At 48.3% G+C, this 22,916-nt stretch overlaps 1 protein-coding gene across 1 annotated transcript in view; it reads left to right on the top strand.

The window, feature by feature from the left end:
* The window catches only part of otog (otogelin), a 65,884-nt gene extending 43,281 nt beyond the window's left edge, over positions 1–22,603 (top strand). Inside the window, exons 31-54 of the mRNA XM_035419518.1 lie at positions 893–1,171; positions 3,910–4,027; positions 4,369–4,448; positions 5,371–9,671; positions 9,961–10,138; positions 10,442–10,587; positions 10,704–10,793; positions 10,904–11,090; positions 11,579–11,799; positions 12,262–12,400; positions 12,489–12,677; positions 13,259–13,468; positions 13,622–13,726; positions 14,019–14,123; positions 14,735–14,836; positions 15,257–15,355; positions 15,947–15,987; positions 16,077–16,152; positions 16,454–16,632; positions 17,257–17,361; positions 17,812–17,931; positions 19,565–19,610; positions 21,814–21,893; positions 22,340–22,603. Of these exons, the coding sequence (XP_035275409.1) occupies positions 893–1,171; positions 3,910–4,027; positions 4,369–4,448; positions 5,371–9,671; positions 9,961–10,138; positions 10,442–10,587; positions 10,704–10,793; positions 10,904–11,090; positions 11,579–11,799; positions 12,262–12,400; positions 12,489–12,677; positions 13,259–13,468; positions 13,622–13,726; positions 14,019–14,123; positions 14,735–14,836; positions 15,257–15,355; positions 15,947–15,987; positions 16,077–16,152; positions 16,454–16,632; positions 17,257–17,361; positions 17,812–17,931; positions 19,565–19,610; positions 21,814–21,893; positions 22,340–22,540 (7,397 nt within the window). The 3' untranslated portion in view covers positions 22,541–22,603. The remainder of the gene's footprint in view (positions 1–892; positions 1,172–3,909; positions 4,028–4,368; positions 4,449–5,370; positions 9,672–9,960; positions 10,139–10,441; positions 10,588–10,703; positions 10,794–10,903; positions 11,091–11,578; positions 11,800–12,261; positions 12,401–12,488; positions 12,678–13,258; positions 13,469–13,621; positions 13,727–14,018; positions 14,124–14,734; positions 14,837–15,256; positions 15,356–15,946; positions 15,988–16,076; positions 16,153–16,453; positions 16,633–17,256; positions 17,362–17,811; positions 17,932–19,564; positions 19,611–21,813; positions 21,894–22,339) is intronic.
* Positions 22,604–22,916: the final 313 nt, after the last annotated feature.

Consider the following 22,916-nt stretch of genomic DNA (forward strand, 5'->3'; position numbering starts at 1 on the left):
AACCACAGCCACAACCATATCCACCCCCACAACCACGACCACAACCATATCCACAAGCACAACCACAACCATATCCACAACCACAACCACAACCATATCCATAACCACAACCATATCCACAACCACAACCACATCCACATCCACAACCACAACCACAAACACAACCATATCCACAACCATATCCACAACCACAACCACAGCCACAACCATATCCACCCCCACAACCACGACCACAACCATATCCACAAGCACAACCACAACCATATCCACCCCCACAAGCACAACCACAACCATATCCACAACCACAACCACAGCCACATTGCAACCATATCCACAACCACAACCATATCCACAATCACGACCACAACCATATCCACAACCACGACCACAACCATATCCACAACCATGACCACAACCATATCCACAACCACAACCACAACCACAACCATATCCACAACCACAACCATATCCACAACCACATCCACATCCACAACCACAACCACAACCACAACCACAACCAAAACCAAAACCAAAACCACAACCACAACCACAACCATATCCACCAACCACAACCACAGCCACAACCATATCCACAACCACAACCACAACCACAACCACAACCACAACCACGCTCCAACCATGACTGCACCATGGACACCATGCTACACCCCACCACCTTAACCTACCCCCAAGGACTGCACACTTGGTTTCCCGCCTCCCACTGCTGTCAACACCCCCCAACCCTCTAACGCACCAACTTCAAAATGCACGTTCACCCCTTTTGTAGTTTCACATTTATATAAATATTTAAACATTTTTTAAAGGAAGCAAAATGTCTCCTTTGCCTGTTTTCCTGATTCTAATTCCTCTTTGTGGTGGAAATTCCCTCCAGACTCCTCTCTGGTGTCCTTCGAAGCAGCGGGACGGCCAAACTATTTTGTCCGCGCTCAGCGGGGCGGACAGCTGGAGCTGGCCAAGTTTGAGGAGCGGGGGCTGTTCTCTGACCAGGCCACCTTCGTCCTGCACCGGGACACCTGGATCAGCGGCTACGACTCCCTGGAGTCCTTCGCCCGGCCCGGCTTCTTCCTGCACTACACCCGCTCCCGACTCCACCTCATGAAGTACAACCACTCGGACGGCTTCCGCAGGGCTACGCTCTTCAGACTCACAGGTCAGTACAGCGATATGCAGATTCACAGGTGAGAGTAGGTTGTTCAGATTCACAGGTGAGAGCTGGGTTGTTCAGATTCACAGGTGAGGGCTGGGTTGTGCAGATTCACAGGTGAGGGCTGGGTTGTTCAGATTCACAGATGAGAGTAGGTTGTTCAGATTCACAGGTGAGGGCTGGGTTGTTCAGATTCACAGGTGAGGGCTGGGTTGTTCAGATTCACAGGTGAGAGTAGGTTGTTCAGATTCACAGGTGAGGGCTGGGTTGTTCAGATTCACAGGTGAGGGCTGGGTTGATCAGATTCACAGGTGAGAGCTGGGTTGTTCAGATTCACAGGTGAGAGCTGGGTTGTTCCGATTCACAGGTGAGGGCTGGGTTGTTCAGATTCACAGGTGAGAGTAGGTTGTTCAGATTCACAGGTGAGGGCTGGGTTGTTCAGACTCACAGGTGAGAGCTGGGTTGTTCTGATTCACAGGCGAGAGCTGGGTTGTTCAGACTCACAGGTGAGAACAGATTGTTAAGGTTCACAGGTGAGAACAGGTTGTTCAGATACACAAGTAAGCCAGCATGGTTGCTCAGTGGTTTGGTTTCTTTGGCTACTCCAGTTTCCTCCTACAGTCCAAAGACATGTAGGGCTCTGGGCACACTTGTGAAGGATATCATTGTAGATGTGACTACCCTGATTAAATAAAGGTTGAATGAAAAAACGTAAGTACTGGGCTGTTCAGATTTGCAGGAGACTGCAGAGCCTCACACTTCAGACCCATCCATTCAGATTATTGCTTCTGGGTCAAAGGTTAAGAGAGGCCCGGAGTGTCTTTATGATGTTTGTAGAATAGCCTACAGACACTGGAATTGTCTGGCGAAGGGTAATGTCAAATAGTCAATTGGAGTAAAACCACAGCGACGCCAGGCTTACCGTGCTGTGTGTTTTCCTTTAGCTACGCTTCAGCTAGCCTCCCGACTCGACTGACTCACAAAATGAGGGCTGCGGTGAGTCGCCCCCATCCCCCTCCCACGTTGCTCAGGGCCCGTAGGCCTCTGCTTTAGCGGTCCAGTGGGGGGGGGGGGGGTGTGTTAATGGGCGCATTGTGAGGCCGGCCTTGTTTTGCATTGCACTGTAATGGCCGGGCCGTGCAGCTGTCGACTGGCACACTCCCACCCCCGGAAAAATGACAGCTTTTGTCAATGCCAAGTGCCTGATGTGCGCTGGAGAGTGTCTTTAATCATGGGCATGTTGAGATGTGGGGCGGCGGCATGCCACACCAGCCCCCCGGGGGCCGGCTGTCTCCACCCCCCCCACCCCCCCAAACACCACACACGCACCGCCAGGGGGTTCACCCGTCCTGCCCAGAGAGGGGCACGCAGAGCGACTCGCCCGGTTTTAGGAGCCCATGTATCTGTACAAGGCTGTATGCTCTTCTAGTCCCATTTTATCACAATGCACTACTGCCTAACCAATTCTTCCTTGGTCATATATACATATATTTAAATATGTGTGTGTGTATGTGTGTGTGTGTGTGCATGTGCATGTGTGTGTATGTGTGTGCGTGTGTGGCAACCCTAGTGGAAAGCCACAACTGTTTATCCATTATACAATAGTGCCCAGTGACGGCTGGGCTTCATATTAAGGGTCAGGTCCAAGGTTCGAGTTGCGGGGGTGGGGTGCCCGGCGCTGCGTCTCCACACCCCTCAGCCTGCTGAGGCAGGGTAATCACGCTCGGCTAAAAATACTGCCGCATTTGTTTTAGCTAGAGGAAAGGAGCACGGGCGGGCCGGCTCGCGGGCTGAAGGAGATTGGGTTTCCTGCTGACTGCGGGGAACGCCGGCCGCATTCCGCCAAGCAGAGGAGCCCGCCAGGGGCGAAAGTGTCCGAAACATCGGGGAGAGGGCCCGGCGCCCCCTCGCGCATTACCACCCTGACCCCTGCCATCGCCCCCGTCCCGGCCGGGGCCGTGAATGTGGCCCTGTCCCACGGCACGGCGTGACCCCTCGTAGCTCTGGGCATTCTCAAGGGTTCGAGAAATGTCATTAGCTTACGCCGTATGTTTTCTAGGGGTTTTTTTTATAAATCAGTTATCATCTGATGTGGGGGAAAAATGTGAGTGGAGGTGCAGCTAAGCTCCAGAAGGGGGTGCTGATGGACCCCACTGCTGGCTGTAGAGTAAGGGCATTTGGCTGCAGCTAGACCACATGTTTTACTGGCACTCTCTCACCCGAAGAGGCCCTGACACCAGCCAACGCAACCTGTAACAGAATGCATTCTGAAGCCATGTGTATAATAATGGACATCCTTAGCAGATGCAGCTCACTAATCCATCCTTTTATCACTAAAACATGTCTGTCTTATCATTACATTACGCCACTAGCCACTGATATTATTGCTGCAATGGCTTCTAACCATACTGCTGTGGATACTGCAGTTACAATTTCACCTTTCTGAAATGATTTGTGAAATATTGTGAATGGGATTGGATTATTCTTCGCCATTTTTGCTTCTCTGCATTTATTGACTGGACCGCAACAGCGGGGCCAGCCCTACAAACTCGAATGTCTGTGACTGACTGAGTGAGTGAGTGATGAAGTTACACCATTGGTCAGCCAAGTTATGAAGTTACACCACTGGTCGGCCGGATCACGTGTGTTACGTCCAGTCATATACTAGGTTTCCTAGTCTTGTTTGAATGTGCCAGGCCCCGTGCTGTTAATGTGACGCAGTGAAATCTGGTGTTTTCTTTCAGGCTTTGACTTGGACACCTCTCTTTGGCCTCGGTGCCAGTGGAGGTACGAGTCATGTGTGAGTGCCTGCTTCAGGACCTGCAGTGACCCCAGCGGCCAGCTCTGTACCACCATCCCAAAGTAAGAGCTTACGTCTACTGTGTCACACAGCACATAGCTCCACACACACAACACACATCCATACATGCAACACACTCCCATACATACAACACACATCCACAAAAGACTGACATCCACTCATACACCATACACATCACAACACCTCATACATGCATAATACGTGCACACCAAACGCAAACATCACAGACCTTAGTACAAAAAACACGTGGGCATGCTAACACACTCATCAATGTGTACACTCACCTCAGCATCAACAGCAAACTAGTGGCTGTGCGTGTGGGACTTCGCAAGGTGCGTGATTGTTGCGTGTTGTTCTCAGAGAGATATGTTTTTCTCTGTAGAGTGGAGGGATGCATCCCACAATGCCCAGGTCACATGGTTCTGGATGAAGTCACTCAGCGATGTGTGCATCTGGCAGATTGTAAGTCTCTCATATCTTATAAAATCACATGAATATAGCCACAGTCACTGCAACAGCTAGGGGCTAGGGTTTTGTTAGTGAAACCTATCTAAGGTACCTGATGCCACTATACCTACAAGAACATATCAAGGTGCAATGAAAAAATAAATTGTTTATCCAATTATGGTTTTTTTCTTAGTTTTCTTGACTCAAAATCTCAAACTTTTTATGTGAGCTTTTAATGCACATTTTGTAATGAGAATTTTTTAAAATGAAATAAATTGCATAGATTTTAACATGTGCACACAATGATCTTTATTATGTAAAATGGACTAAATGTGTCAATATGTCTGAGATGTTTGTGTTTTATAATTGCAATTGAAGTGAAAACAAGTGAACAGTTGTTTGCTGCTTTGCAGAAGTAGCATTCTGATAATTGATCTTTGCTTTGACTGTAGTGTGTAGTGTGAGGAAAAAAGAGGAAATTAAACTCATTTTAAATGTCATAATGCTTAATGACAGAATCAAAATGTTTTTCATGCCTTTAGTAATTATAATTTGTAACACAAAAAATATGTATACTGGTTCTAGTACTTCAAAGGACTCTTTGTTCTGTGTAGTAGAGTTAGCTTAGTGTAGATTAGTTTGGGATAGATTAGTCTGACATTGACAGAACAAAAGTACTCTTTGCAAATGCGTATGAGCTCATTTGACGATCCCCCTTCATGTGACATCATCGCTGTGTGATATCGCATTTCTTAGAAGCTGAAATATTCATCCCAACATCTGTTTAATTAAGCTTCCATCCCCGTGCCAGACCACGGGTGCCGGGGGTTTAAATTCTGTCACAAGTAATGCATTTACCCCTTGTCCCTCTCCCTTTCCATTTTTTTTTGTGGAATAACCGTGCTTATCTAACAGTTGTCTTATTATTTATCCTCAGGCATTAAGCCACCAGTTGCTGTGGCCCCCACTCCTCCCCACAGTACTGCAGCGGCACCTGCAGCTGTCACTTCAACTGCGGCTGTCCCGGCTACTGCGGCGGCCTCCACGGCACACTCCACCGCCCCCGGCATCTCCACGGCACACTCCGCACCCCCCACCGCCTCCCCCGAGACCGCTGCTAAGGAAACGCACAGCACCAGCGCCGCGGCGCCCGCCGTGACTGAGAGGGAGCCGTCCACGACTGCGACTTCCCCTACTTTAACCTCCCAGCCCGTGACCACCTCGACTGTGACCAGTTTGGTGCCGGAGGTGGATACCGGACCCCCCACCCCTGCAGTCCCTGTCACTCCCGGGACATCGCCCGGGCCTCCGGTCCCTCCCACGGTATCCGAGGTCCCTGTGTCCCTGACATCAGAGAAAACATCCACAGCTGTGCTCACGAGCCTAGCAGGCCCAACTGGGCCAACAACCGTGATGCTACCAACCACTGCACGCACTCCCATGGAGCCTTCCACCGAGAGGACCAGCCCCATTACCCCCACTGCCTTGTGGGTAACTGCCACCACAACTACTCCCACCACAGTCTCAGAGCCTGCCACCACCAGAACTACCACTACCACCACCCCTGCCACAACCTCAAAGACTGCTACAACCAGAACTACCACCACCCCTGCCACAACCTCAAAGACAGCTACAACCAGAACTACCACCACCCCTGCCACAACCTCAAAGACTGCTACAAGCAGAACTACCACCACCCCTGCCACAACCTCAGAGACTGCCACTACCCTCACCACTACCACCACCCCCACCACAGCCTCAGAAACCACTACCACCAGGACTACCACTACAACCACCCCTACCACAACTGCCGAGAGTGTAACCACCACCTCCGCTACCACCACGACCACAGAAACTGCTATCACCGCATCCACCCCCACACCAGTCTCAGAGACTGCTACCACCAGAACTAGCACCACCACCACCCCCACCACAACCTCAGAGACAGCTACCACCAGAACTAGCACCACCACCACCCCCACCACAACCTCAGAGACAGCTACCACCAGAACTAGCACCACCACCACCCCCACCACAACCTCAGAGACAGCTACCACCAGAACTAGCACCACCACCACCCCCACCACAACCTCAGAGGCAGCTACCACCAGAACTAGCACCACCACCACCCCCACCACGACATCAGAGACTGCTACCACCAGAACTAGCACCACCACCACCACCCCCACCACAACCACAGAGACTGCTACCACCAGAACTACCACTATTACCACCCCCACCATGACCTCAGAGACTGCTACCACCAGAACTAGCACCATCACCCCCACCACAACCTCACAGACCGCTACCACAAGAACTACCACTACCACCACCCCCACCACAACCTCAGAGACTGCTACCACCAGAACTACCACTACCACCACCACTCCCATGACCTCAGAGACTGCTACCACCTCAGCCGCCTCCACTGCAACTGCCACGAGGCCAGTTGCCACCTCAGAGATAACCTCCAGCACAACTCATGTCTCTCCACCCTCTCCCACTATGGGTCTGTCCACCAGCTCCATCCTGCGCCCAGTCAGCACCAGCACACTTCCTGTCCCTGCAGCTTCACCTTCGGAGGCGGTTACAGAAACCACCGCTAGCACCGCCTGGGCGACTCCCGTCTATACCACCACCACCAGCACGCCAACCACGATCATCTCAGAAACCTCCAGATTCACAGCCACAACCACAGAGACCACACACCCTACTACAACCTACAGAGAGACCAGCGCAGGACCTGCTGTTGTTGAAACGGCTAAAACAACCATGCACACCACCCTAGAAACCAGTCCCACCACCATTACCAGCACCATCACCACCACAGAAGCCTACACCATCTCTCCTTCTACTCCCACACGCACACTAGGGGTCACCACGCCCAAGCCTTCTACCACACATTTGACTGAATCAGCCACGACTGTGAGTGCCTTTACCACCACAAGCTCCACCACGCCAGGTACGAGTCCAGAGGTCATTTCCGCAGTAACTTCAGAAAGACATGTTCCCACCGCTCCTGTCCTGAGAACGTCTACAACCATCACCCCCTCTCTACCTTCTACTACCCCTGTTCCCGCGCTTCAAACCACACTGTCATCGGTGCCCACGTCCCCTACTTCTCAGCCTCCCATTTCTACAAGGAAAACCACAACGGCAGCCTTCACTGCTGTTGTGACCTCCACAACCACCACAGTCCGTCCCCTAACGCCCAGCACCATTGCCACCACCGCTTCCGCACCTCCACCTGTGGAAGAAACTACCACAAGAACAGCAGAGACCCAGCCGACATCAACCGCCACTACTGTCAGGACTTCCTGGATAACTGGAGTGCCCACCACCGAGAGTACCTCAGAGATGACCACTGTGCATGTGCCGGTGTCCACGAAAACAACAGCCGAAGATTGGAGACAGACCACAGCTGACACTGGTGCCACAACTGTGCAGACCACCATAGGCAGACCAGTCTCTCTGGAGGTGCCTCGCACAACCGTAATACCTGTAGAGACCCCAAAATCAACAGTTAAATTCCCTCACACCATAGCCGCAACATCTATCTCAACTTCACCTGAAACGACAGCTACAGAAACGACGGCAACATCAACAGTCTCCACTTCACCCAAAAAACCAGCGACGACAACCATCCCCACTTTGCCGGAAACTCCCGCAACAACGACTTTCACTACTTTTCCCGTTACCCCGTCGAAGACGACCATCTCCACTATCCCCGAAACGGCAGCCACAACGATGTCCATCACCCCAGTTATCAGAACTACGGAGTCAACAACAGTGAAAGCCCCCACAGTTGAAGCAGAGCTTTCAACCCTGCCCTCCACCTTAAAAATTACAGAGACCCCGCGATCTCCATCCACCCAAACTTTGACCACTCCATCCTACCTGACCCACAAAGTAAGCACTGCAGCGATCACCTCTAAACCATTGACCGTAACCCCCTATCCCAGCTCACCCGCTGAGGTAAGCACTGCCACCAGTGAGATCACCACGACAACCACAGCCAAACCCCTTGCAGTGACCAGCTCTAAGGTCACTGTTTCCACCTCTCCAGTGTCACGGGTCACTACAGCAACCTCCGAGGCAACTTCAATTCTAAAGAGCACCAGGAAAACCACAGAGCGTCCTGAAGCTGCCACCCACTCGCCAGTGACAACTAAAACAGCCAGAACAGAGTCACCCACAACCAAAGAGAGGGAAACTTTTACCACTCACTCTACCACAAAGGCTACGACTGTGTCTCGCCTCATTACTTCTACCACCAAGCCATTGACTATGCCTCCTCTTACAGGGACAATAGGCCCTCCTCCGGTCACACAGAAAGTGGAGGTGCCAGAGGTTACTACAGCATCAACAACTGCATCACCCACACCTACGTCATTGCACACTGCTTCAACCAGTCGACCAACTGTCACCACCACCCCTGAAAGATACACGCCAAGAATGACGTCCACCACAGGGCCCCCCCCCAGCACCAGGTCATCTGTTGGGACCACACTGAGCAGAACCACGCGAGTGACTTCTCCACCAGTGCCCCTCGTGACTTCTACCAAGACAACCACGATCAGTACTTCAACTGTCAGGACGTCTACTGTTAGCACTTCCACTGAGAGGCTCTCCTTGTCAACACGACTCCCGCCATTGCCAACGACAACCACAGCCCCTGTTTACCCATCAACCCCTGTGAAACCTGTCTCAGTCACTGTCTCGACCACACGTACCACTCAGAGGTCCACCAGGCCTACCACCACCAGAACCACAGAACCTCCACCCACAACGCTTTCTACTGAAACCACCAAAACCCACTCCACTCCAGTGCCCAGCCTGACATCAGTCACAGCGCCCCCTGTGGCCATTACAGAAACCAGCAGGGTAACAATCACACTGCCCACTGCCACCCCTGAAAGCACTGTCAGCACTGAGGGGGTCCCTCAGACTGATACCCCACCCACAGAGAGCGCCAAAACTTCTGTGCCAGACTGGCTGACGTCCACTGGGCCTCGGCCTACCGACGAGGTCTCAGTGCCCCCATCTCCCACCCCTGTCGCGGTCACAGAGACAGCAGCCACCCCAACAACGGCCACCACCACATCGCCCTTCACCCCCGCCACAGATCGCTGGTGGACCACTGCACCAGAAATGGCCACACCCTCAGCTGCACCACACACCACTGAGGTCACCACCACCACCACCACCACTGCCATACCCTCAACCAGGATGTGCACGGTCAGTCTCTCCTCCCTGTACTTATACTGACCTCTTGCTTTATGAATCTGGGCATATGACATGTTCACTCTGAGACCTCCTGTCTGGTTTCTTCACTGTAAAAATCACCTCTTTAGAGACTTTTGGGGAAATTATTGCACAATTGCTTAGATTACTCTCAGTACTCACTGTGAGACCTCCTGTATGACCTGTTCACTGTGAGAGCTGCTGTATGACCTGCTCCTGTATGACCTGTTCACTATGAGACCTGCTGTACAATTGTCCCTGGTGATACTGTTGTGTTTCTCAGCCCCCATATTCAGAGATCATTGATGAGTGCACCAAGTACATCTGTGTGGGTGGGCAGCTGATGCTGTTCAACAAGTCACAGAACTGCCCCTACAACTCCATTCCTCCAAACTGCGGCCTCCTGGGATTTGCAGTCCTGGTGAACGGAGACAAGTGCTGCCCTCAGTGGGACTGTCCCTGTGAGTGCTGTCATCCATGTGCACCATCAATACGTGTTCATATACATACATAACCTCAAAAACTTTGCTATAATTACATGCACATAACTGTCTGTCTCTCTGTCTGTCTATGTATTTCTCTGGTATGTTTCCATCCACAACCGCTTACTCTGCCATCATGGCCAAACACACAGTAATAATACGTTTAATTAGGTGTAGGAAAGAAGGGCAAGTGTTCTAACTGGCAGGCTGTTCAATTAGTTTCACAGGAGGACAGATCTGTTTCATCAGATGGTGCTCAATGTGCCTGTGCTGAATCCACAGGTCGCTGCTCCCTGTTCCCGGACTTGAACGTCATCACATTCGATGGCAACAGCGTGGCGATCTATAAGGCAGCATCGTACATCGTGACCGAACTTCCCGACGAGACTGTGAGCATCCAGGTGCAGGAGTGCCAGACCTCAGACACGGTATGGGATCATGATGATGGTTATCTCAAGCGAGAAGTCAGCTGACAGGTTTAATTGACCTCTGTGTTTGCCTTCAGATTTTCACGCTGTTGTTTACTTTTCCTCCCTCATGAAAGCCGCTGTGGAATTTCACCAGCCTGTGTCTGGTTGCCCTTAACATCACACACAAATCCAATCAAGTTCTGATCAACCGTCTACAGAGACGGGTAAGATGCCATCTCTCCGCCTTCTCTTTCATAAGAGTGTTACAGTGTACCATTTTGCCTATGTGTAACCTCGAGATAACGGTAAAGAAGCTCCGGGGTGTCTGTGCCAGTTGTATGTGAACTCCAGGTATGCCAAGCCCAGGTTCAGGAAGTACGGCTACGAAGTTTTGGACACCGGAAACATGTACCTGATCCGCACTCCGGCCGGCCTGAAGATCCAGTGGTTTCACAGCACAGGGATGATGGTGGTCGAGACAGACGGCTACGGCCACAAACTCTCCACCATGGGCCTGTGTGGTATGTACAGTACCAGCCAATATGCACCACTGTGGGCTGTGGCATATACCATGCTGGCCTGTAATCAGCACTACGGGGCTTTGTGGACTATACCACACTAGGCCCATATTCAGCACTATGGGCTTTGTGACATATACCACACTGCCCTGTATTCAGCACTATAGGAGTTTTTAGCATATATCACACTGGGCTCTGTTCAGTACTATGGGAGTTAGTAGCATATACCACACAGGACTAGGTATATGCCACAAAAGCTACTGTAAGACACAGGATGAGCCAGCCAGCAGCGGCACAAATACCAGCAGTGGCACAAATACCAGCGGAGGCACAAATATTCATTTGATGTGGCGCGCAAGCTGACCTGTCAGCGCCAGTGCGGAAGATGAATGGCCGTCATTAAAATGGCAGGGGGGGCTCACAGTTGTGCGTTTTTGCGGGGTGAGGCAACGATGCAGAAATGGCGGGTCCACCTCTCCGTCTCTCCGCAGGCTGCTGCGATGGTAACCCGGCCAACGACCTGACCCTGTCCAATGGGACCACGGTGGGCGAGGGCGAGGACCCGGCGCTCTTCATCGATAGCTGGCAGGTGCCCAACACCACCGTCTACGTCAGCCAAAGCCGCCGCCGCGAGGTCAACTGCTCCACCAGCGACTGCTCCGAGTGCCTGGACATGCTCAGCAACCACAGCTTCGCCTCCTGCCACGCCTTCGTACGTCAACCACCAGCGACTGCTCCCAGTGCCATAACAGGGGCTTTCACGTGCACTGAATTAAATCATTTCAGAAAAAAGCACTGCTACATGTAAAAAATAAACACTGAGCATCCATTTTACCCTAAGAAAGAATCACGGTGTTCCTTTTCTTCTGACAGAGTGATGTTCTCTCTCTTTATTGAGCTACATCAGCTACAGAGAGAAATGCTTTTCTTTGCCATCATTCATTGTATGAATGATAATGTTCAATAAATTGAATTTAATTAAATAATGAACTTACCTAGGAAGCCAATGCTAATGCTGCTGTGTGCTAGATAGCTAATGTTAGCTGGCAAGCTGACTAGATTAATGGTCATTTTATTTTGTTCTGACATCTGCACAATTAATGGAGTATGTCACTGAAGTGACAATGTTAATTCAAAAATAAATGAATTAATTTGTGATCTGTTTTGAATTCAGGTTCCTCCCACAATATTCTGTGAGGTGTGGGTGCGTGACGCAGAGTATGTGAAGAACCCCTGTGTTGCCCTGGCCGCATACGTGGCCTCCTGCCACAAATTCAACATCTGCATCGAGTGGAGGAGCCCGGACTACTGCCGTAAGCTCCGCCCACTTCCTTTCATTGGTCTGTTTGGGAGACGAACGAGGAGCCGGTTTTAAATGTGAAATGCGCTGTCTCCTGGCAGCCTTCAGCTGTCCCGACGAGCTGCGCTACCAGGCCTGCCTGCCGGCCTGCACCGCCCAGACCTGCCCCAGCCACGAGCTGGACTCGGATCCTGAGGACTGCTCCGGCCTGACTGAGGGCTGCGTGTGCCCCGAGGGAACGCTCCTCCACCGGCCCTACTCCGCCCTCTGCATACCTGCCTACAAGTGCGGTATGCGCCCTCTTACCCAGCGTGTGTGTGTGTGTGTGTATGCGCCTTCTTACCCAGTGTGTGTGTGTGTGTGTACACCACCATACCCAGTGTGTGTGTGTGTGTGTGTGTATACGCCATCATACCCTGTGTGTGTGTGTGTGTGTGTATGCCACCATACCCTGTGTGTGTGTGTGTGTGTACATCACTGTACCCTGTGTGTATTTGTGTGTCTATGTATGTGTGTGCACAGTTCTACTCTCTTTGTATTTGTGTATACATCATTGTGTCTGTGTATTGATCACTTGTCTGTAGACCGGTAAAATGTACCAGATGTGTTACCTTCTGATAGAAGCCTCATTCTACAATTTCACTTTTGTCCGGAGGTCACTACTGGAATCATTATAATCTAGTCATGCAAAGAACGGAGAGTGTATTTACTCTGTTTGTGTGTACGTGTGTGTATATGTGTATGTGTGTGTGTGTGTGTGTATATGTGTGTGTGTGTGTGTGTGTGTGTGTGTGTGTGTGTGTATATGTGTGTGTGTGTGTGTGTGTGTGTGTGTGTGTGTCTGTGTGTGTATGTGTGTGTTTGTGTGTAGCCTGTACGGACAGCTTTGGGAACCCCCGGTCCTCGGGTGAAGTCTGGAAGGCGTCTAAGGACGGCTGCTGCATGTACAAGTGTGACAACGACACCATCGTGCCGATGGAGTACAACTGCTCCTCGGTGCCCCAGCCCGTGTGCCGGAGAGCAGGGGAGGTCACCGTCAGCCTGGCCGATGACCGGAGCTGCTGCCCCCGGAAAGCCTGCGGTGGGTAACGCACACAACGCACAAGACAATGTAAAACCCCTCAGTGCCGCACACAGCACACGGGAAGAATTTCCCCAAAGCACAGTGTAATGAGTACCGCCTAATGTAGACCTGATACAGCAAAGTGAGGTGCCTCTTTGTGTCTCCGTGTAGTTTGCAATCAGACGCTCTGTGACACTTACCCTCCCGAGTGCAAATATGGAGAAAAGCTGGTGTCCTACTACAGAGAAGACTCCTGCTGCCCAGACTACGTATGTGGTGAGTGGATGTATAATTACAGTCTGCAGCATGGCTTAATGGAATAGAACCAAATCCGCTATATGAGAATACCTGTGTAGACATGTTGTCCATTGTGTGACAGTTAAATATAGTTATGATTTTCGGAAAAGGGCATTGTACTTTAAAAGTCGTTTGTTATACTACTTTCCTGTAACTATACCTGTGTTACCATGTTACTGTGGAGTGTACAGTGTGGAGCATGCTCAGTAAGGCTCTCCCCCCCTCTGTGATGCTAATGCACGGTTCCTATGTGTGATTGGCTGGTGTTCAGAATGTGACCCCAACCTCTGTGAGTCTGACATCCCCGCCTGCAGAGAGGACCAGACCCTCATCGCAACCCGGGCTGATGGGAGCTGCTGCCTGGCGCACATATGCAGTGAGTCACTCACACCTGTACAAATTCACCCTCACACCCATAGAGTCTCCCTCACACAACCCTACTTACACTCACACTTGCAGAGACACACACACACCTGTACAGATTCACCCTCACACCATCCTCCTCACACTCACACCTGTACAGATTCACCCTCACACAACCCTCCTCACACTCACACCTGCAGGGACACACGCAACTGTACAGATTCACCCTCACACAACCCTCCTCACACTCACACCTGCAGGGACACACGCAACTGTACAGATTCACCCTCACACAACCCTCCTCACACTCACACCTGCAGAGACACACACACCTGTACAGATTCACCCTCACACTCATAAAATCTCCCTCATACAGCCCTCTTTACACTCACCCCCACACCCTTACATCACAGTGCACTCATACACAGAAGTTAGGAGTGTATTTTGGCCTTGCTTTTTTTGCAGAGATTTCCACACTTATTGGGAATGTCAGACACACCCCTGTGTATTGTGTGAGTTCCAATGAGTCAGGGCTACATACTATACTGTGTTCTGGGGAATATTTCTTCAAGCAATGACAGTGGATTGTGTGTGTGTCTGTGTTTGTGTGTGTGTGTTATACAGTGTGTGCTGCTTGTGCTGACGTTACTCCTGAGTGCCAGGAAGGAGAGGTGCTGACAGTTGATGCTAACAGCACAGATCGCTGCTGCCCAACCTATCACTGTGGTGAGCCAGACCCCACCATACACTATCCCACAGTCACCGTGTCTACTGCCATACTGCATGATTATAGTCACATTTAGCATACTGTAAAAATGATTAAGGATAGCAAAAGAGTGTAATGAAACATAAATGTGAGAACTGGTGATTAGGTATTGAATTGTGTGTGTGTGCGTGTGTGTGAGTGCATGCAAGCGTGCATGTGTATTTTTTTTAACAGATGTGTTTTTCTGCATAATTCTTTCATTGATAAGACCATGACCTATTTTATGTGTTGCATGGAACAGGAGAACACGGTTTGTTCTTGTGATATAATATTGGAGAGCAAATCCCCCAAACTAATTTACATCCCATTTTATGTTTGACCTAGAAACCGTGGCGCTTTTCCGGTTTTAAATGATTTGTTTTGTGCTGTTGTGTCTGCAGTGTGTGAGCCGTACCGATGCACAGGCTTCTCCTGCCCTGAGGGCATGTCAGAGGTGTCTGTGGCTGTTCCCGAGCAGTGCTGTCCGCTACGGACATGCGGTAAACCCGCCATCTCCTCCACTTTATTCTACGCAATGTTACTGAACCTCACTGTACACTGTTACTGATCCTAATTGCACAATGTTACTGATCCTCACTGTACACTGTAACTGATCCTAATTGCACAATGTCACTGATCCTCATTGTACACTTTCACTGATCCTAATAGCACAGTGTTACTGATCCTCACTGAATAGTCACTGATCCTAATTGCGCAGTATCATTGACTTTCACTGCACACTATCACTGATTCTCACTGCACAGTGGCACTGATCCTCACTGCACACTGTCACTGATCCTAATAGCAGTGTTACTGATCCTCACTGCACTGTCACTGATCCTAATTGCAGTGTCACTGACTTTCACTGCACACTATCACTGATTCTCACTGCACAGTGGCACTGATCCTCACTGCACACTGTCACTGATACTAATTGCACAGTGTAACTGATCCTCACCGCACAGTGCCACTGACCCAAACTGCATACTGTTACTGATCTTCAATGTACACTGCCTCTGATCTGATCTGCCTTGCCTTTTAATACTGAGCACACACTCACCAGCGTTTCTGTGTGTCCCTGTGTATTTCAGAGTGCAGTTGTGAAACTATCAAAAGGCCAAAATGTGATCTGGTGGGTACATTTCCAGTAGGACTTTATAAATCAGTGCTTATTGATGACTTGTGTGCAGTTTGATTTGTGTGTGTTTTTTTATTCATAAGGGCGAGACCATGCAGCTTGACAGGGCTTTCATTGCTGACCCCAAAAACCAATGTGGCTGCAAAAAATACAAGTGTGGTGAGTTTAAGGCTGACTCATTCATTTATAGTCTACACTTCTGAACATCGCTCTGTATGATTCGGTGAGGAGTTATAATGGAAATATTTGTGTGCATGCTTATGTGTCTCTGCGCATGGCTGTATGTATGTGTGTGTTTGTTTGTGTATATGCGTGATTGTGTGTGTGTGTTTATGTTTGCGTGTGTGTCTTTGTGTATGTGCATGATTGTGTGTGTGTTTGTGTATGCATGCATGCGTGTGTGTGTGTGCGTGCATGCGTGCATGTGTCTGCGCATGCCTGTGTGTGTGCGCGCACGCAGAGCGGGATGCCGTGTGTGTAGACGGTGAGAGAGGTGTAATGCGGCCAGGACAGACTCTGGTGGAGCACAGCGCTGAGGGGGTCTGCTACACCACACAGTGCACCAGCAGCCTGGACCCCCACTCCGGGTTCTACCGCATTCGGGCCACCAGCACCAACTGCTCGGCCCAGTGCCAGCAGGTAAGACATCCTCTGCATGCAGTAGAGCAGGGAGGCTCTCTCTGGCAGAGGAACCCCTCTTAATGAAATCACTAACATTTCTCAGAAATTCACACCTCTGTCCTTTACCTGCAAAAGCCTGTGATGCAGAGCCGATTTAACCAACCAGTAGCACAGGGCTGCCCAACCCTGTTCCTGGAGATCTGCCGTTGTGTAGGATTTCACTCCAGCCCTAACAAAGCACACCTCATTCAACAGGTAGAGACCTCATTGAGCTGCTAATTAGTATCAGGTAAATCAGGTGCGCCAGATTAATTGGGGTTGAAATGAAAACCTACAGGACAGTAGATCTTCAGGAACAAGGTTGGGCAGCCCTGCAGTAGCATGTCTAAATCATAATGTCATCGTGTAAGGAATTTGTGTAACACATTGGATCTGCACACAGCTATGTGGTATAAGTAGACAAAATAACAATTACTGCACAATGATCACGGGACTACCACAAAAGTACAATTCATCTGAAAGTCTAGAATTAGTGATATATGACATATGGAGAAAGTGAAATATATTTTTGCATGCCTTGTGTTGTAAACCCCTGTTGTGGTAGAGCGCAGTTTCTCAGTCTCTCTGGTGTGTCTCTTGCAGAACCAGATATACATTCCGCCAAATGACCAGACCACATGCTGTGGAGTGTGCAAGAACATCTCCTGCTTGTATCAGAATGAAAATGGATCCATCTCGCTCAGCAAGGTATACAGAGTGCAAACGCACATGTGTCTGTAGGAGTATAGAATGTCATCATAACTGTCAAATGACATTACAGACCTACGAGTCACAGAGGTCATTTTAAACCATTAGTGCAAAAAGAAAAGCAGTGCAATGATATCTGAAATAATTATTTGTAATAATTTTATTGATTTTGCATTCATTTTACTCTTAGGTATTTTATTTTCATTCCACTGTGAAGCACTTTGAACTGCTTGTTTCTTCCTTACTACTACTACTATTACTATTATTATTACTATTACTATTATTATTATTACTATTATTATTATTATTATTATTATTATTATTATTATTATTGCTGTTCTGTTCCAGTAAGTGTCTGTTTGATGTATCTATGGATGTGTCTTTCCTGGTCATAAACATGAGCTGACAGTGCTAACACACAGTAAGCGCAGGTGTTCCATGCTCTTCCAGCCCGGAGAAACATGGGTGTCCCAGTGCACCAAGTATGAGTGCGCAGCCACGCTGTCTGGCCCCACGCTGGTCTCCTATTCCTTCAGCTGCCCCCCCTTCAATGAGACCGAGTGTACCAAGGTATGTGCACTGCCAGCACCCCGGGGACAGGTTCAGTGTAGCCACAGCGTGCTCACTTTAAATCTGAGTGACAACCTTTCAGTATGCTCCTGCTGTGTGCAGAAATGAATGTAAAAACTGATGTGGCGTTGTACTGGGTCTCTCTGGGGTGGGTTTGGGTGGGAAGGCTATAGTATGGTCCTTGGTATGGTCACATGACCAACAGTCCTGAATCCAGTCCTGTTGGCGCTAGTGCCAGCTATAGTTATGAGTCCCATTGGTTGACATATTGTTGCCCATAGCAATTTTCATGTAGAATTTTTGTTCGACAGATAATGTGATGAATTGCAGTGCCTCTTGTTGTAGTGATGAGATTACAAATTACAGAACTTCTTGTTATACAGATTAGATTACAAGTTACAAGACATCTGGTTTTACATATTGAATTTCAAGTTATAACACTTATTGTTTTACAGTTTAGATTACACGCTTCAATATTTCTTCTTTTACATTTTAGATTTTTTACTTTACAAGTCACAGTCCTCCTTTTTTCCACCACTTAGATTACCAATTATTATATTAACACTTGACTGCTTTGTTGAGTTTCATATAGAGTACAGCAGTGGATCCCAAGCTGTTTTCTGAGAAGGTTGTTGTGGGGCTCAGAATACATATGGCAGGCCTGGCATTCACACTAGTGAAACTTTACACTGAGCTCTGTAGTGTTCCCACAGTTCTTCTGCGATATACTATTTTACTCCTTATTTGAATGTATTCAAGTTTAAGTGGTGGGTTGCATAAAAGTGTATTCACTAATTAAGCTGGTTGGGGGTTGGGAAAGTTAGGGAGCCACTGCAGCCCACTGATTGAATTTACATTACCCCAACGGCAGTGCGTAACCCTGCAGTTCAAAGCTCCATTACCCCAATGGCAGCGGGTAACCCTGCATGTCAAAGGTCTATTACCCCAATGGCAGTGGATATCCCTGAATTTCAAAGCTCACCAATGGCAGTGGATATCCCTGCATTTCAAAGGCCCATTACCCCAATGACAGTGGGTATCCATGCATTTCAAAGCTCCATTACCCCAATGGCAGTGGATGACCCTGCATCTCAAAGTTCCATTACCCCGATGGAAGTGGGTATCCATGCATTTCAAAGCTCCATTACCCCAATGGCAGTGGATGACCCTGCATCTCAAAGTTCCATTACCCCGATGGAAGTGGGTATCCCTGCATTTCAAAGGTCCATTACCCCAATGGCAGTGGGTATCCCTGCATGTCAAAGGTCTATTACCCCAATGGCAGTGGGTAACCCTGCAGTTCAAAGGTCCATTACCCCAATGGCAGCGGGTGACCCTGCATTTCAAAGCTCACCAATGGCAGTGGGTATCCCTGCATTTCAAAGGTCCATTACCCCAATGGCAGTGGGTATCCATGCATTTCAAAGCTCCATTACCCCAATGGCAGTGGATGACCCTGCATCTCAAAGTTCCATTACCCCGATGGAAGTGGGTATCCCTGCATTTCAAAGTTCCATTACCCCAGTGGCAACGGGTAACCCTGCATTTCAAAGCTCCATTACCCCAATGGCAGTGACGTGACTCGGCATCTCCTCTGTTTTGTGAAGCCACACTGACGGTTGTTTTGTGCTAGATTGGGGGGACCATCATCAGCTACATGGATGGATGCTGCAAGACCTGTGAGTATCCTGGAGAGAAACAGAATCGAGTTTCCCACTAAACGCTGTAGCTAATATATAGTAGCACAGATCTGTAGTCTCCTACTGCTTGCTATATATTTAAATGCGCCACAAAATGTTCTTTTCCTTTCTTTAACACGTGTTTCAGAATACATGTTTGAGCTCGTATATGATTACTGTATACTCACATTCAACAATGGATAATTTGGAGAATGCAAGCATCTGTTTTTGATGTTGCAAGCTGCAATATAGCTTAAATATGTATTCTTGAGACCTTTTTCCTTGGACCTTAAATTGGCAAAAGTACTTAAATTATCTCTCTCTTTTGAAAAATATATTTTTTTCTCAAAAATACCTGCATTTCCCCCCATAATGTGAATGTATTAGCTATATGCATACTTTATATGCTTTTCAATGTAATGCAATGAAAATGCTTCAACCACGTTCATAATTGCCCATTCAATAGAAAAACATAAGCAACCATGACTCACCAATCCCACTGATTACTGAACATCAAGAAGCATGTTCCCCCTTCAGGAATAAAAAGTAACATCCAGGGTAGTACTAGTACTGTCCAACAAATGGAGAGTCACGCACTCACATTACAAAGCTGTTTATCAACTCTACCATTAGATCAATTATGGCCAGGAGGTCTAACTAATTAGTGAAATCAGCTGGCTGAGTTCATGGGTGGAAGAAACAGATGGCAGGACTTTTACTTCCTGACCCCTGGACTTTCCATCATTGAGTGGGAGGACTGAAACTAATCCTAGGAATATACATTTTAAAGTATAAATTTTAAAGGTGAAGGTTTTCTTGATTGGTATCAAATGTATCCTTAATTTTTCCCTTGTTGTATTCTGTATGAACCATCAAAAACAAAGAAGATAAATTGTGTGAGTGTGTGTGTGCTTGCTCGTATGCAATTGTGTGCTTATGTGTGTGCGTGTGTGTGTGTGTATGGATTTGCTACTACTGTTACTTTGGTTACTATTGAAAAGCATAAAAAGTAAATGCTTAACCATCTGAATTTTTTGTGTGTGGATCTGCAAGCTGACCAACGTGTACCAATCTCACCAGGCTCTGGATTGTCCCTGTTTCCATTTCCTGTTAGCCCAATGACTCCCACAGTTAGCACTAACTGTGAAAGAGGTACCAGTTACTGGAGAGAAAAAAAAGGCTTGCCAGCACCATTGTTGATTTCCAACAATGTACTCCCTTTAAAAAAAAAAAAAGGACATGGGACACCACAAAAACAGTTTCTGAAAAATATTTTTCATATACATTTTGTCATTTCTCCTCCTTCCAATCTGCGCTGATAATGTGCGTGACACAGCTAAAGCTTCAGCCCCATTTTGCACTGTGTGGGCAGTGCATTGTTGATCGCCAACAATGTACTGTTGGTAGTGGCCACTTAGTGAGCATCTGTGTAGATCTGTGTTGCATGTTGTTGTGCCTGTCTTCAACTGTTAGAAACTAATCACGTAGAAGAGAGTGGAGACATAGTAGGAGACCCCTAGTAAGTCTTTGGGTGGTGTGGCACAACTAGCACTAGTTTTAAGATGTGTTTTCTGTGCATGTGAATGATGCATGCTTCATTGCTCTTCAAAAAGGAGTTTCTCTTTAAAAATGATGAACAATGATAATGAATGCCAAATTACCCAAACAATTACACCACTTGATATGCTTAACCCTTTCTTACAAATCATAGAAGAGAAGTGTTTTTTTTGTTTTGCTTGTTTGTTTCCTTATATTTTCCATTTCCATTTGAACATATGATGGATATATCATATGTACAGGGATAAATACATCTAATATCTAAGTAGAGTTCTTGGGAAAACATTTTTAATAATACAAATGCTGTATTGTACCTTTATGTTCACCTGCTTATGACTGTATGGCGCTGAATGGAATGTGGCCAAAGCACTGCAGTCTCTGATATTCTCATATTCACACAAACTCATAACTCTGGACATTAAGTCATTACTTTTAATTGAACAGTTCCTACTTCTGTAAACAACTCCCTGCACACATTCTGTGCCAGTTGTGTATGTTTCTGTGAATTGCAAGTGACTCGCAAATGGAAATGAATCTGAATTAGCAGAGATTGTCAGAGAACACACTAAATGTACATCATCCAGCTAACTGATCCCCCAACATATGATGTATGAGTAAATTTATCCCTGTTTTTTATTAAACTCAGGTAAAGAAGATGGGAAATCCTGCCAGAAGGTGACTGTCAGAATGACGATCAGGAAAAATGACTGTCGGAGTAATCGACCAGTAAGTGTGTTCCCTTATCTTGATTTACAGTAGTAAATACTGTGCTGTCCCTTTAACCCAGTTCACCGTAGGATGTGTCCTTTAATCCCAGTTTACTGCAGGATGTGTCCGTTAATCCCAGTTTACTGTAGGATGTGTCCTTTTATCTCACTTTACTGCAGGATGTGTCCGTTAATCCCAGTTTACTGTAGGGTGTGTCCTTTAATCCCAGTTTACTGTAGGATGTGTCCTTTTATCTCTATCCCACTTCATTGCAGGATGTGTCCTTTTATCCCAGTTTACTGCAGGATGTGTCCTTTTATCCCAGTTTACTGCAGGATGTGTCCTTTAATCCTTGTTTACCGCAGAATGTGTCCTTTAATCCCAGTTTACTGTAGGATGTGTCCTTTAATCCCAGTTTACTGTCGGATGTGTCCTACAGGCCTGAGTTGGCTCTTGTCTTCCAGGTGAACATCGTGTCCTGCGATGGGAAGTGTCCGTCGGCCAGCATATACAACTACAACATCAACACGTACGCGCGGTTCTGTAAGTGCTGCCGGGAGCTGGGCCTGCAGCGGCGCAGCGTGCAGCTGTACTGCAGCGGGAACTCCACCTGGGTCAGCTACTCCATCCAGGAGCCCACCGACTGCTCCTGCCAGTGGTCTTAGGGTCACCGCCGCGCCCCCTCACAGGGAGAGGGGTGTCCCCACGCTGTGCCCCGCAGCTGCAGTCCCGCCAAGGAGGGAAGGGTTCAGGGGAGGAGCTATTGATTTGGGGGGGGGGGGGGGGTTAAAAAATCAGCATCTGCCAATCGTTTCTATCAGACAATAATCCAACACTGAGAGGTGTCACCGTAATACTCACCGTTATTATGACTAGCATACCATTAACCAGAAAATAACCGTAAGCTCTTCAGAGTGTTTAATCAATTCCATTTTACAGTGCCTCTGTTTATGTACAATATATGTGGTCGCATTTACAACGGGTTTGTTATTAATGTGAAGAGCTGCATGATATCCCTGCCTAAGTTTACATTTGGAGGCA

This window comes from Anguilla anguilla, chromosome 5 (assembly GCF_013347855.1).
Source record: "Anguilla anguilla isolate fAngAng1 chromosome 5, fAngAng1.pri, whole genome shotgun sequence".
In the NCBI taxonomy this organism is placed as follows: Eukaryota; Metazoa; Chordata; class Actinopteri; order Anguilliformes; family Anguillidae; genus Anguilla; species Anguilla anguilla.